Below are 15,757 nucleotides of genomic sequence, written 5' to 3' on the forward strand. Positions count from 1 at the left end.
TCCATTTAGATAAAATTGTATTTAACATTATAATCAGAACTGCCTTGCTGACTAAAAAATCTATTACATTAAGTATCTTTCACTTCCAAAAGAGGTCATCCAGACATTCAGGAGATAAGACAGTGACCTTGACTCTGTCCACATCTTCTGGTAAGAAGATACACTGCTTCCATTTACTTACCGCAGCTAACAGCAGAGGAAGGCTGTATTCCATTCTCATGGCCAAATAGCTTGGTAACATTCAGTCTGATCTGTGTTAACTCTGGACTCCATATCTGTATAATATTTCACCATGTACCCAAACAAACACAATATCACAGCAAATGGTAGTTCTCTTGATGGCTGTCTGATGATGTAACTTTGGCATGCATGAAAAATCTGGCTCTGGCGTTTAAGCAAGGAGTAGCGTGAATTCAGGGCAAAAAAATAATTGGCTCAATGCACATTTCAGCAGAGCAGTTGGGTCATGAAAACAGGCTTTTAGAATGCCAACTACAGCAAGTGCAGAAACCAGTGTGGAATCTGTCACTACAACCTGCAAATTTAGGGCTTTCATAAGTTAGAAGTTTTAACTTGAACATCTTGTGGGTGGACTGCACTAATTTCAGGCATCAGCAAACCACTTGCAAGGGTCAAGTGTCCCTCAAGCCCTGGTGAGAGAGATTAAATGCAGTGCAGGAAAAAAGGGATTCTCCTGCTGTTTCTGTCCTTGGTCAAGCTCCTAAAGAAGTCAGACACAAGGCTAAATCTAACTGCTGGACTTAACCAGAACAGATACACTGAATCAATTACTGAATTGGAAGTCCCTCAATGAGGGAGAAAGGGCAGGATATAAAACAAAGTAAATAAAGTCAACAAATATGTAAACCCCATTTATTCAATAGGCCTAGTTCATCAATTGAATTAAGGGTTTGTTATCACATGTATTCTCTCCATTTATACTTGGGATCTTGATTCTGGGACTTCTTTCCACTAGAACAACAGCAACTGCTGGAGAATTTCTATTATTTTTGCCTTTTTCCAAAACTTTCTGCAAGATCCTATAGTCCACAATGCTTGAAAGAAGACTTTGAGTCACAAGGAAAGGTGGGTAAGGAATAAAATTATTATTACAGTAGAGTGTCACTTATCCAACACTCGCTTATCCAAGCCTCTGGATAATCCAAGCCCTTTTTGTAGTCAATGTTTTCAATATATCGTGATATTTTTGTGCTAAATTCGTAAATACAGTAATTACAACATAACATTACTGTGTATTGAACTACTTTTTCTGTCAAATTTGTTGTATAACATGATGTTTTGGTGCTTGATTTGTAATATCATAACCTAATTTGATGTTTAATAGGCTTTTCCTTAATCCCTCCTTATTATCCAAGATATTCGCTTATCCAAGCTTCTGCTGGCCCGTTTAGCTTGGATAAGTGAGACTCTATTGTATTATTATTATTATTATTATTATTATTATTATTATTATTATTCAGAATTGTTGTCATATGCAAAAAGCACTAGAAGAAAGAAACATTATCTTTCTCCATAGCTTTCTGCAAGAAAAAGCTTACCAAGCTGAAATTTGGTGACCCCACAACTATTACTCTGACTTTCCATGTCACGATGGACACCCTGTGACCCTCCAGCTATAGTCAGAACAGTTAGATCGTGTGAGGAGATGTAGCCCAACGATATTTGGAGTGCAACTGTACACCAACTGGATTGTTCAAGATGTCTTATTCCACGGTTTTGTTGCTACTGGGCACAAATGAGCACAAAATAGCCAGTTACAAAATTAAAAGCTTTAGAACAACGGAGTCATCAAATGAGGATCGTCAGGTAAAACACTGATGGAGTCTTCTGCCCTGCCACAGAGCATACAGAGCATGGTGTATTCCTGCAATGAGAGACAACACACACTTACAACGGGGCAGCAAGTTCATTTGTTGCACACTCAAACTGAATATACCCACTACACTGGTCATATATCAGGCAAATATAGCATCTATTTAGTTTGAAGGCACAAATGAAATTATTTAGATAATCAAAGACTACTTGTAGTTCACACAAGATGAACTTGGCAGGAAAGTTAACTATTCTGAATTTTAACATGATAGAATAGATAGTCTGTGTCACATTGGTCCATGTTATGATGAAACGTGCTTCCTAATGGGAGTTATTCAGTTATTTTCTTCAGCTCTTCTTATGAAAACATAAGGGTGGGATTCAAGCTGATTACCTGTCACAAAAATGTGCCTTTTGTTGGCACACCATTTAGGTGGAAGGAGGCAGTGGGTACAGAGTATGGCATTATAAGAATGTTTGAAATAATCAAGTTTCTTTCCCAATTGGTTATAAACACAAAACGTAAGGTGTGTGGGTAATGTAGCTTTAATGAGCCTGCATAACTCCTTCTTCCTCCCTAATAATTATGCAAATATATGAATATTTGCTTGATCAGAGCAATATAGAATGTAGAATCCAGTGTTTCTTGACACATAATCCTAGTACTTCCCTCTCCCAAACCAGAGAGCGTACAGCCTTGGCAATGCAATGTGTCACTTGGGCTACTGATGGATGAATTGAAGGATTTATAGCATGGCAGAGACAGTCATTGAAATTATTTTTCAATACACAGTTTATGGGCCAAGGGTAGAGTCAGAACTCTCTGTCCTGCCTTGTTAGCTTCTATATTGCCTCCTCAAATTACAGTCACCCCCCACATTTACAGTTCTGACTTTTGCAGATTTGATCATTCGTGGATTTGTTCTTTCTAGGAATCTCTATGTCAGTGGTTCTCAACCTGTGAGTCACTAGATGTTTTGGCCTTCAACTCCCAGAAATCCTAACTGCTGGTAAACTGGCTGGGATTTCTGGGAATTGTAGGCTAAAACACCTGAGGACCCATGGGTTGAGAACCACTGCTCTAGGTCCTCCAGTGCGATTCTATGTTCAGCTTCTAGCAAAAGTAAGCCATATAATCATGCTGGAAGACCCAGTAATTCATGGAGAGGTGTTCTCTCAGGTAAAAACATAGCAATTCCTTTATTTACAGCTTTTTATTTTCATTGGGGTCTTGTGCCCCTAACTACAGTGAATGTGGAGGGCTGACTGTACATCTTTTAGCATCTACTTTTGGGAGATGTTGTAATGTTTTAAATGTGACCACTTAAAATAAATATAGGCTGCAATCCAACATCCCCTTCAGCATAATGTAAATATCCAATTTCGAGACAATATTGTACCAGCACTGTGCAATCCCACGCAGAACAGCAACACTGTCCAATATATGCTAGTGACTGGGTACTGCTGTGAATTGTGCGACAGCAATGAACAATGTTGCTGTATGCACAACTCTACTGTTGTCAGCAGAATATATCTATTGTGCTATGGCCAACAACTTATCTCACAGTCATAGTGCAAATTATGCACATATATGTCACTAACAAAATGTGCCTTGCAACTGTAATTTCTTTCTGCTTCTAGTTGTCAGAAGGAACAGCATGGAAATTGGTAATCTGGGGCTAGCAGTTTGGAAAGTTAAAATGTAATCAACACTGCCATTGAACACATGTCACAAAGATTAATGAGATAAGTAAGAGGATGGCAATGGTCTCAAGAGGCCAGTATTTACCCAGCAGAGAGGAGACAGAGGTGTAACACAGAGTTCAGACTAGGACATCCAGCTCTGAATAATTCAGTTTAGAAACCTGGTTTCCAAGGTAAATTGGTCCTCTAGGGGTAAGTAGCTATAAAGTAAAATGTTATCAATGACTAGCTTGCAATTTTGCTCAACTCCTAACATAGAAGGGCAAATCAGTCCTCTAGGATTGGGCAGAGTACAGAGTGACAGAATCTATTTTTCTTGTCTTAAAAAAATAGACTCAAGGTCCATGAACCAATCAGATAAAAAATTAATTGTCTCAGAGACTGTGTAGTGACCTGCCAGAAAACATTCAACAGCTAAACCGGCTTCTAAGAATTCAAGACACAACTGAAGATTTATCTCTTCCAGCTGGCTTACCCAGTCAATTTTGAACTGTGAATTCTAACCTGGATTTTATTGGTATTGGTGAAGTCTTTGCTGTGTGTATTTTGATATATGCATTTAAATGGTGTTGAATTTGTCTGTTTTGACATATTGTACCCCACCTCAAGCCATAGGGAGAGGCAGATAACAAATAATAATAACAACAACAACAACAACAACAACAACAACAACACCATCAAGGCCATAAACACCTGGGCCATACCTGTCATAAGATATACTGCTGGCATCATAAACTGGGCACAGGTGGAACTGAACAATTTGGACAGAAAAACAAGAAAACTCATGACCATTCATCATTCACTGCACCCCCGCAGTGATGTTGACCGGCTATATCTGCCTAGAAGTTCAGGGGGCATAGGACTCTTACAAGTAAAACAAGCAGTCAAAGAAGAAGAACATGCCCTGGCAGAATATGTAAAGCAAAGTGAAGAACCTGCTTTGATTGAAGTCAAAAAGCAGAAACTCCTCAAAACACAGCAGACAAAAAATCAGTACAAGAAAACTGCACTACAAACTAGAGCTGACAGCTGGCACAACAAAACATTGCATGGAAAGTTCCTTGACAAAATTGAAGCAAAAGCTGATAAGGAGAAGACCTGGCTATGGCTCACGAATGGGACACTGAAGAAGGAGACAGAAGGCCTGATCCTTGCAGCCCAGGAGCAAGCCATCAGAACAAATGCAATTAAAGCCAAGATCGAAAAATCAGCTGATGACCCAAAATGCAGACTGTGCAAGGAAGCTGACAAACCATTGATCATATCCTCAGCTGCTGTAAGAAAATCGCACAGACAGACTACAAACAGAGGCACAACTATGTGGCCCAAATGATTCATTGGAACTTATGCCTCAAGTACCACCTCCTAGCAGTAAAGAACTGGTGGGATCACAAACCTGCAAAAGTATTGGAAAATGAGCACGCAAAGATACTGTGGGACTTCCGAATCCAGACTGACAAAGTTCTGGAACACAACACAGCAGACATCACAGTTGTGGAAAAGAAAAAGGTTTGGATCATTGATGTCGCCATCCCAGGTGACAGTCGCATTGATGAAAAACAACAGGAAAAACGCAGCCGCTATCAGGACCTCAAGATTGAACTTCAAAGACTCTGGCAGAAACCAGTGCAGGTAGTCCCGGTGGTGATGGGCACATTGGGTGCCATGCCAAAAGATCTCAGTCGGCATTTGGAAACAATAGACATTGACAAAATTACGATCTGCCAACTGAAAAAGGCCACCCTACTGGGATCTGCACGCATCATCCGAAAATACATCACACAGTCCTAGACACTTGGGAAGTGTTTGACTTGTGATTTTGTGATACGAAATCCAGCATATCTTTCTTGTTTGCTATGTCATAATAAAATAAAATACAATAACATAATAATAATACATCACACAGTCCTAGACACTTGGGAAGTGTTCGACTTGTGATTTTGTGAAATGAAATCCAGCATATCTATCTTGTTTGCTGTGTCATACAATAATTATTATTATTATTGAACTGGAAGTGGTGGTATAAGAACCAGAACACATCTGCATATTTGGACTAAACTTTATGTTCAGATCCTAAACCAAGTTCATATTTCTTTATCTCAGCCTTGGATTTTCTTTCAAGAACATTTGTAGTTATTGCTACTGTTAAATCACCAGCATAATAGGAGCCCCCGATGGCGCAGTGGAATTAATCCTTGTGCCAGCAGGACTGTTGATGGAAAGGTTGGAGGTTCGAATCCAGAGAGAGAGATGAGCTCCCATCTGTCAGCTCCAGCTTCTCATGCAGAGATATGAAAGAAGCCTCCCACCGGATGATAAAACATCAGGGCGTCCCTTGGCAATGTCCTTGCAGACAGCCAATTCTCTCCTCCCAGAAGTGACTTGCAGTTTCTCAAGTCGCTCCTGACACGAAAAAAAACCCCATCATAATATACTACTTGCAAAATGAGTGCACAGCTCCCACATGTCTACCTCAAAATATCCCAGTCTACCTTCTGATTCATGTCTTTAAGCTCCTTGGGATCAACGATGCTCTTTTCAAAACACTACAGTTCTGGAGCAGTCAGCTAATGTGATGATTTCAACATAAACTGGCATCCCTCTGTCCCATAACACAGTCCTCCATGCACACAAGACAGACAGAGCTGTGTTTTCCACTTAATTGCTTCTCAGTCGAGGCAGTTCTGAACCAGCTTTCAAGTTACCTTAGAAAAGGTTAAAACATCCCTCTTGTCCTTAGCTGAGGCAGTGTTCCTAAGCATATATTCCTGACAGGTATTTTTTTCTCTGAAATCCCTAGAACTAATTGCCAGCAAATGAGCTTAGGATCAAAGAGCCTCAGTTGGAGAACTACTGCTTTTACAATGATTATTTGCAGGTAAATGGATTTAAGCAGAGAAATCTGAGGAACTATTCTACCTAGACAAGCTTTGTGCCATACTAAGCAAATCCATTCTCTGTGACTAGAATGTGAATTTGGTGGAGAAAAACATAAGCAGCATTAGTCATCACCTTAATTTTCAGAGCCTTTTAAAAAAGTACATGTTTCAACAAGAAAAAAAGTGCTTGAATCGAACAAGAAGGAAGTGGACGCAGATGCTCTAATATTGGAAGTAAAAGGGAGTGTATTCTGATTTCCATGCATCACTATTATGTATTTTCCCATTAATCATTTCCAAATAGTAAAGCTAAAATGTGTGTGCATGTATAATCTGAAAAATCAAAAAAGCCACAGCCAGTACCAGGTCCAATATTTTGCCATGGATGTCATGCTGCATACAAACAGCCCTGCTTGTTTCCTTTCCACTATCTAGACATCTTTTGAAAACAAAAAGGAAAAGGCATAGCAATAGCAATTGAACTAGACCAGTATAGCCAGATTAAGCCTGCCAACCTGCTTTCAGGCTTAAATCAAAGTAATGGCTTTAAGCTTTGAACTCCTAAAAGAATTTAACTAGGTTATCTGAAGGAGTATTACCTGTCATAAATACCAACCCCATCTAAAAGCAATTGTTAGTCAAAATATGAGAAGATGCAGTGGATCAACTGTTGAATAGCAAGTCAACATTTAAATACTATTGATCCAACACGTATATTTTATTTGGAATTAACAAATGGATTTAGGCCGGGGGTGATGGATGGGGATTGTACAGCTGTCTAGACATTTTTCAGCAGCCTTCTTTAAGACTGGCCAAATTGAGGAAGGTTAATATAACCTTATGATACTAGATCATCTGTAGGCTACATTATTCCTTGATCTGATATAATAATAACAATAATATTTATTTACAATGCCCATTTCACTCAAACATTAATGTTTACAAACAAGGACAAAAACAACAAAACATAACACTATAAATGCAGTATACATGACATGAAATTGCCAACACCCCACCAATCACTACCTATCTCAAGAACAACTCAGAACTTGAATCTGATAAATCAGAGGAAGGTTTTCAGTCCCTTATGAAAACAGATGAGCTAGATGTCTAAAGGTAGACTGTTGTTGTTATGTTTATTTATACCCTGCTTTTTCTCAGCACAAAGAGACTCAAAGCGGCTCTTCTATAGATGAGGAGCCAGGTCTTGGAAGGTAATTCTTTACCTATGCATCTTAAATCCCCAGATAGTGCATGCTAGCCAATCTGCCATGTACTGGGGAAACCTTAATGTCTTAAATACTAGAACATCATAGCCTCACGTCTGAGGCACTTCTTCAGGTATTGTTGCCAAATAATACACAACAAGAAGCTATAGAATAGCAGGCTTCTTTCGTGATTTTACCCTTATTGGGGAACATCCTTGCAGATTTAACCAGAAACTACAAGATTCTTTCCAATTTCCTGAAAATTTTAATGACTGGATTTTTTAGATCTGTAGATGCCAACACTGTTTTATCCCTAGTGCTGCTTCTAGTATGCATTGCTGGCAATTTTATCTTGTTTTTAACCTCACTTGTTTTAACATCACTTTCTATTTTAAAATTTGTTTATATGCTGACCAGAGAATTCTGACAAGAAGGCAAAACATTTTAATATCTTTAACACTTTACGTTACCGTACATTGCCTGTCAAAGGCAAAACTCGCATATGTAACAAAACTGGCATGGAGGCTGGCTAGCTGTATGTTCTGTTTCTAAGCCTTGTCTCTAGAGAAATACAATCCTGTACAACCAAGCTGGTCTCTCCCAATAAATCAAGTATCAGAACTTCAATGGCAGACTGAGGTACCCTGTAAGGTTTGACAATGAAAGAATATGACTGACAATGAAAGTGATCTTTACTACTCTAATCCCAACTCATCACCACTAGTATTATGTGAACTTCCATAATGTTCTTCTCCTACAGAAAACAGACACTGGGCTTACCAACACTTATTTTTCTGTCCTGAACAAGCCAGATCTGGGAGGCAATGACTTCAAACAAGTGAAGGCCTTGGGCACTTAGCAGTCATGATATTTATGCCGAAATTACTATCCTTTTGACAGCTATTTCCAAAAAAAACACATCATGACAGTATTGATTTCACTTGAAGAGTCAGGATGTGTTCTGGCCAAAGCAATACGTTCTATTGCAGCATGAACAAAATCCACCGGGTATAACTCTGCTACACTGGTTAAGTGAAATCACTTGTTAAAACAGCTTCACTGGCTATGAGTTAATTACCAGGCACAATTCAAAGTGCTATATGATTCAGGTACTGAACCGTATAGCCCTATATGAACTTGCCAGAGTGTTATAGTCTACAAAGAAGGGCTATCTCTCGATCTTGCCACCATCACAGGTTCTCTTGGTGAGGACACAAGATAAAGAGCTTTCTCAGTGGCTGCTCTCACCTTCTGGAAGGCCCTTCAATGGGAGGCAAAGCTGGCCCCCTCCCTGCTCTCCTAACTAGAAGACAAATATATATATATTTTAATATGACAGCACTTGCAGGGAGGCCTCTTATAAGAGGTACTTTATGTTTAACCTTTGAGTGGTTTTAGATGTTTTCAATCTATCGTTTTAATGAAATTATTTTAATTCTATTTCAAAAATTTGCGTTTAGTCTATTCATTTTGTGAGATGCCCTGGGTCCCACTCCAGGATAAATAAATCATACAAAGAAAAGGACTATGGTCAGATAATAATGACCAGTTCACTGTTAATACTCAGAGAAGACAACACCCAATTGAATAAAACACAGGGACTTACAACATGAATCTACCAGGGGCACTAGAAGGGGAAGAAAGACTACTTGTGAGCAAGACTCTGATGAGGAGCAACAAAGGAAGCGGATCCGGGAAATACTTATGGAGCCTACTGATGATGACACATTTGAGGGCTTTGAGGGGGATGATGGGGTTGAGGATCAGGAGGATGGGATGACAAGTTCAGAGGATGAGGTAATGGACTGGACTAAGGTGCGAGAGATCCAGGACATCTTTAGAGAACCCACAAGTAGTGACACGTTTGAGGGTTGGCACAGTGGGGATCCAGCTGGGTCTTGGGGAATTATGGGTTTGGATAAAAGATGGACCGGGTGGAGGGATCGGCAAGAGGCTTCAGCTGAAAGAAGGTCTGGTGGGGCGTTGTCTGATTCTAGCTCTGAGGAGGAATTGAGGCAACAGGCTGCAGCTGCTAGCAAGGTGTTGGCTGATTCTAGTTCTGAGGATGATTTGTGAATAAAAGTGGGTTTGGGAAATGGATCACCTTTGCAGTCGGCAAAGTATTATTTGGGTGTTCGTGTGTCCATGTGAGCTGTTTGAGAAGACGTGCTTTAGGAAGACTTCTGTGAACTTGCTGTGCTGCATTCTTTGGCTCTGTGTATGACCTGGACTGGATTTCGTATTGCTGACTTCTCCTTCTCTGACCTGGATTTTGTATTGCTGACCTCTCCTCCTCTGACCCGGACTGGACTCAACAACGTCAACATTGTGTTTGGGTGACTTCGACAGACGTCTTCAGGGCCCTGCTGGTCGTCAATTCCTGCCTGCTGATGTCCTGCTGGGAATTGGAGTGCCTTCTTTGTTGTTTTACAAAGTTTGTTTTTAAACCGGATTATACTCCGGTTTAATCCGGGTTATTTTCTAGGGTCTGGGGTTTTGAGTTGTTTGCTGGGAATTCTGTGTTTCACACTGAAGATTAAGTGTTCTGAGCCTTTTGAGTTTGTTTTTGGGCTCCTTTTGGTTGTGAACTAATAAACTATTTTACTATCATCTGGTCTGCCACTTTAAGGAGTCTGTGTTGCAACAGTTACCAAGTCTAAAAGTCCTCTACCCACTATCCTATAACTCAGAGCTTTTTGTGTTAGTCACATGCTTTTTAGACATAAATCCTTTTGCGGCACAGTAATTCAGTTTTACTGGCAAACCAGAGGTTAAACCAACTCCTTACAAGAGTACTTGTGTCATGACACAGTTTGGAAAGCTCTGCTATAACATATAAGAAATGCTGAAACCAACATTTGCCTATCATTGTAGCAGAATTTTGATATCAAGGCTGTTATCTTTTTATTCAGGCAGCTTTTAAAGAAGAAGGTTTTAAAGATCAAGTTGGGGGGTACTGTGGTTTTTAGTTTTAAGTACGTTTTTATGAATTTAAACTGAAATTTTAATATCACTGATATTTAATTCTGTTTTAATCTGTGCATATTTGTATATTTTAAATTGCATTGAAATGCTTTTAATGAAAGTCGCTTTGAGTCTCCTTATGGAGAGAAAAAGTGGGGTACAAATAAACATAATAACAATATGCTTAACAGATTACTTAATATGAAAGTCCAAACAAACACATTTAGGATCAGGATACAGAAACCAATTGCTTCGGTTTCTTGAATACTTTATTACTAAAATTAGAGAAAGTATAGTCACTTCACACCAGTTTTTGACGGATGTAAAGTTCTGTATTTGCATTCTGTTAAGACAGTGTGTTGAAATGTATATGCTACATTTCAATACACAACCTTCATTGTTGTTATTGATTTGGATCCAGTTTAAATCCACTTTAGGGAGGGGCCTTTAAACAGCTAGGCCAGACAGGTCCTGGGCCTCACCAAACTACAAACACCAAAATTCTGCAGGAGGCAGAAACCGGATTTAAAGTGGATAAATGCTCAAGTGTGATGAGATCCAAGATAGCTGTGATGAGTTACTTTTTCAACCCCTGTATTATCTCTCCTTTCCCTCTGTTCTCCATTTGTAAGCAAGGGCAGGGGTTTGAAAATTGTGGGAGGAGGTTCTGGATTGCTCACAAAAAGCTAGAGCGTGCATCTTCAAACTGTGGTCCTCCAGCTGTTTGGGCCTCCAACTCACAGAAATCCTAGCCAGCTTGTTCAATGGTCAGGAATTTTGGGAGTTGGAGGCCCAAACACTGGGCCTCAGTTTGAGGAAGAAGGCTAGAGGATACACACAACATCCAAAGCAATATGAGGGGGAGCAGACTCAGAACTGCATGGGTAGACCATTACACACTGCCTCCATGACTTATGATCACAACCACTGTCTATCAAGGAATTGTCTGTTAGACACCAAATGTCTACATTCTTGATACGGACCTCACAGTACCTCATTCTTTTAACTGAAAAGCTACAAGTAGTTCAGCCACTGGAAAACTCTCTGAAGATTACAAAGAAACAAACAAAAACCTATAAGACCAAACAGAAATGGCTTTGATATTTTTTAAGATGTGGATTTTCAGTGGCACCAACATGCAACACAAAGCTATGCACATATATCCCAATGTAATTTCCCTGTGTTTAATGTAGGCTTAGCCCAGGATGGCAGTGTGGGTTTCTAAGGGTTTTCAAGTTCTAACAGTGTAACAACTTTAACAAAAAAAGAAGCATAAAACAAACAATGGGGGAAACCCAAAATGAACAATATCTGAGACTACTGAATCTTATAAGGATCTTACCTGGTAATCATCCACTACACTGAATGTGTACTCATGTCTGGCTATTACATGGTGACAGTTCTTACAAACATCTGAAAAGAAAAGAAAGTTTTAGAAAAACAAACTCCATTGTAAGGCATTTTTTTGTGTCAGGAGCAACTTGAGAAAGTGCAAGTCATTTCTGGTGTGAGAGAATGGGCAGTCTGCAAGGCTGTTGCTCGGGGGACACCCAGATGCTTGCTGTTTTTTCATCCTGTGGGAGGCTTCTCTCATGATCCTGCATGGGGAGCTAGAGCTGACAGACAGGAGCCACTCCCTGGATTCAAACTGCCTACCTTTCAGTCAGCAGTCCTGCTGGCACAAGGGTTTAACGCACTGCACCACCAGGTGCATCATCTTTCATTAAAGTTAAGAGTCCAGTCATGCTAATGCTTTGAGGTAAATGTTGTGAAAATGCACCTCCGGTCTGCAAAAGTATTTAGGAATTAGAGAGGAGTCCAAAGGAAGACACAATACAATTAAATTTTATCAAGGACACTCCTGCATCCCATCTTGATTTTTTTTAATTGTACCTCCTTTCCTCCTCCTACTGCCCGTGGAGGGTGGGGGAGAGGAAAGAAGTGTCAGTAACATTGCATTTTAGTTCTTTAGCAAAGAGAATTGCCACGGATGGCAGTTAAACTGAAACTTTGAAGTGACAGCCTACCAGCTGTGAGGAATTGTGGGAGTTGAAATCCAAAACATCTAGAGAGCTGAAGTTTGCCTATGCCTGCTCTAGACATAAAAAACTATTAATGAAACACAAGTTTCCCATGCCTGGAACATGCCAAACTCTTTGAATGTTTAGCCTCCTTACGGTCATAAGTGATAATCTCTTCTCCATCCTCTTCTTCTCTTGCTCTGTTTATTATCATCACAAAATCTCTCTTTTTGCATTCAGTGCAACCGACATAGTTCAGCAAGTAGGAGCCATTCTCCAAACAGGTGTTACCCTACAAGTCAAGCAGGAAAGAAACGTTTATGTAATTAGTTCTCTCTGTACAGAAAATTTTCATTTTATGGTCAAGTTACATGTCAGCTCTCCAGTTGGAACACTCCATAATTTTTAATCTACTTCAAAAAGCAGCCATGGAGATGAACTGAATCATTGACAAAACATGCAGGCAATCTTTGACTTTTCACTGGTTCTCCTCAATTTATTGTTGTGGTTTATTTTTTCAGTCGCTTCCAACTCTTCGTGAGCTCATGGATCAGTCCACACCATCACCACCTTCAGCTCCTTCAAAGTCAAGCCAGTCACTTCAAGGATACCACCCATCCATCTTGCCGTTGATCGGCCGCTCTTCCTTTTTCCTTCCATTTTCCCCAGCATCACTGTCTTCTCCAAGCTTTCCTGTCTTCTTCATCTTTGCCTCCAATAACTTTCCAGTGAGTAGTCGGGCATTATTTTCTGGATTATGGACTCATTGAATCTTCTTGTACTCTCAGAATTTTCCTCCAACACCACAGTTCAACAGTGTCTATCTTTTTTCACTCAGCTTTCCTTATGGTCCAGCTCTTGCAACCATCGGTTTCTATGGAGAATACCATTGCTTAAGTATGCGAAACTTCACTGCCAGTGTGATGTTTCTGCTCTTCACTATTTTATCGAGATTGGTCATTGCTCTCCTCCCAAGAAGTAAACGTCTTCTGATTTCCTGGCTGCAGTCTGCATCTGTAGTCATCTTCACATCTAGAAAGACAAAGTCTGTCACTGCCTCCATGTTTTCTCCCTCTATTTGCCAGTTATCAATCAGTCTGGTTGCCATCATCTTGTTTTTTTTAATGTTTAATTGCAACCCAGCTTTTGTACTTTCTTTTTTCACCTTGTTTATAAGGCTCCTCAGCTCCTCCCCACTTTCAGCCATCAAAATGGTATCATCTGCATATCTAATAAGGGCCTCATCACACTTGAACATTTATCAACGTTAAATCCGATTTCTGCCTCCTGCAGAATTCTGGTGTTTGTAGTTTGGTGAGGCTCAGGACCTGCCTGGCTGAGCTATTTAAAGGCCCCTTCCTAAAGTGGATTTAAAGTGGATCCAAACTCTAGTGTGATGAAGTGGTAAGGCTGTTAATGTTTCTTCCAGCAATTTTAATTCTAGCCTTGGATTCATCAAGCCCCGCATGTCGCATTATGTGTTCTGCATATAAGTTTAATAGGTAGGGTGAGGGTATACAGCCTTGCCGTACTCCTTTCCTAATCTTGAACCAGTCTGTTGTTCCATGGTCTGTTCTTACTGTTGCTACTTGGTTGTTATCCAGATTCCTCAGGAGACAGGCAAGGTGGCTTGGTATCCCCATACTACCAAGAACTTGCCACAATTTATTATGATCCACACAGTCAAAGGCTTTAGAATAGGCAATAAAAGAGAAATAGATTTTTTTCTGAAACTCCCTACCTTCCTCCATTATCCTCAATTACATATCATTAATTTATAGCCCTTGCGGGTGCTCAAGGTATCAGTTTCAGAAATGGGAAATGAATGGGAGAGTGGTGGGATACGGACGGCTCCAGTCCTACCTACAGGCACACATTCTGAACTGTAACTTTTCACTTCTAAAGCGACAGGGATACTTCGGTTAACTAGGAATGTGTCTACACCAGGCATGGGCAAACTTGGGCCCTCTAGGTGTTTTGGACTTCAACTCTCACAATCCCAACGGCCTCAGGCCCCTTCCTTTTCCCCCTCTGAGGGGGAAAAGGGAGGAGCCTGAGACGGTTAGGGATTGTGGGAGTTGAAGTCCAAAATACCTGGAGGGCCCAAGTTTGCCTACGCCTTCTCTACACTATAGAACTAATGCAGTTCTGTACCCTTTGAACTGCAATGGCTCAAATGGGGTTTCTAGTTCAGTGAGGCACTACTCTTTGGTAGAGAAGGCTAAAGGCCTTGTCAAATTACAACTCCAGTGATCCCATTGCTTTGAGCCATAGCAATTCAAAGGGTACTTAACTATATTAATGCTAGTGTAGATGCACCCTCTTTTTAAGCCACGCAGGGAATCACATTCAGCCGGGATAAAAAGGCTGGGGTCTGCTGTCTATTTCCTCCCCCTCCTTACCCGAGAGGGATACTCGGTTTTGACGCATCCGCCACACATGTTGCCTCTTCAGCTTCTTCCGGGCTCTGTGACGTCTCAATGCTCGCGCATGCGCGAACGAAAAAAAAAAAGAACAGGCGAGACTTCTTCGCCTTACTGCAAACGCTCCTCTGAGACAGGCTAGGAGAGGAGCCAAAGTTGTGGGCGTGGCTTATTGTTGAGAGTAAGTGGCGCGTAGGGAGCGGGGCTTGTCAGGTGCGGTGGAGGTGGAGCCGATCAGAGCCGGTGAAGATGAGGTAATCCTCCGGCGCCCGGCGTTGCAATGCACGCCGGCGGCCGTCAGGTGGCGCTGGGCAGAGGCGGCGAACTCCTCCTAGCGCAATATTTTGTGATTGATGCTTTTATAGGTTTCAGTCTTAATGTTTTGGTATCTCAAATGCCACGAATAGGTCAATACCAGAAACAGGGGATTCCTCAGTTTCCCGCTATTGTTTTGTTTTAAAATTGTTTTTATATGGATTATTTTACTTTGTGTTTTGATATTATACCTTATGTTTTATGTGTTGTCGAAGGCTTTCATGGCCGGAATCACTAGGTTGCTGTGAGTTTTCCGGGCTGTATGGCCCTGTTCCAGAAGCATTCTCTACTGACACTTCGCCCACATCTATGGCAGGCATCCTCAGAGGTTGTATTTTTAGTAGCTGTATTAAAATAACATTTCAGGAGCTGCCTTGAGTCGCAGTACTGGGAGAAATAAACACATGATG

At 40.7% G+C, this 15,757-nt stretch overlaps 1 protein-coding gene across 1 annotated transcript; it reads right to left on the minus strand.

The window, feature by feature from the left end:
• On the minus strand, nt 1-15,171 carry churc1 (churchill domain containing 1). Its single transcript, XM_008111640.3, has 4 exons — nt 15,012-15,171; nt 12,766-12,901; nt 11,931-12,001; nt 1-1,885 (listed from the first exon to the last, which is right to left on the minus strand). Exons 1-4 carry the CDS (start codon nt 15,048-15,050, stop codon nt 1,793-1,795), a joined length of 339 nt encoding a protein of 112 aa, XP_008109847.1. The 5' UTR covers nt 15,051-15,171; the 3' UTR covers nt 1-1,792.
• Between the last annotated feature and the right edge of the window lie 586 nt (nt 15,172-15,757).

This window comes from Anolis carolinensis, chromosome 1 (assembly GCF_035594765.1).
Source record: "Anolis carolinensis isolate JA03-04 chromosome 1, rAnoCar3.1.pri, whole genome shotgun sequence".
NCBI classification, from domain to species: Eukaryota; Metazoa; Chordata; class Lepidosauria; order Squamata; family Dactyloidae; genus Anolis; species Anolis carolinensis.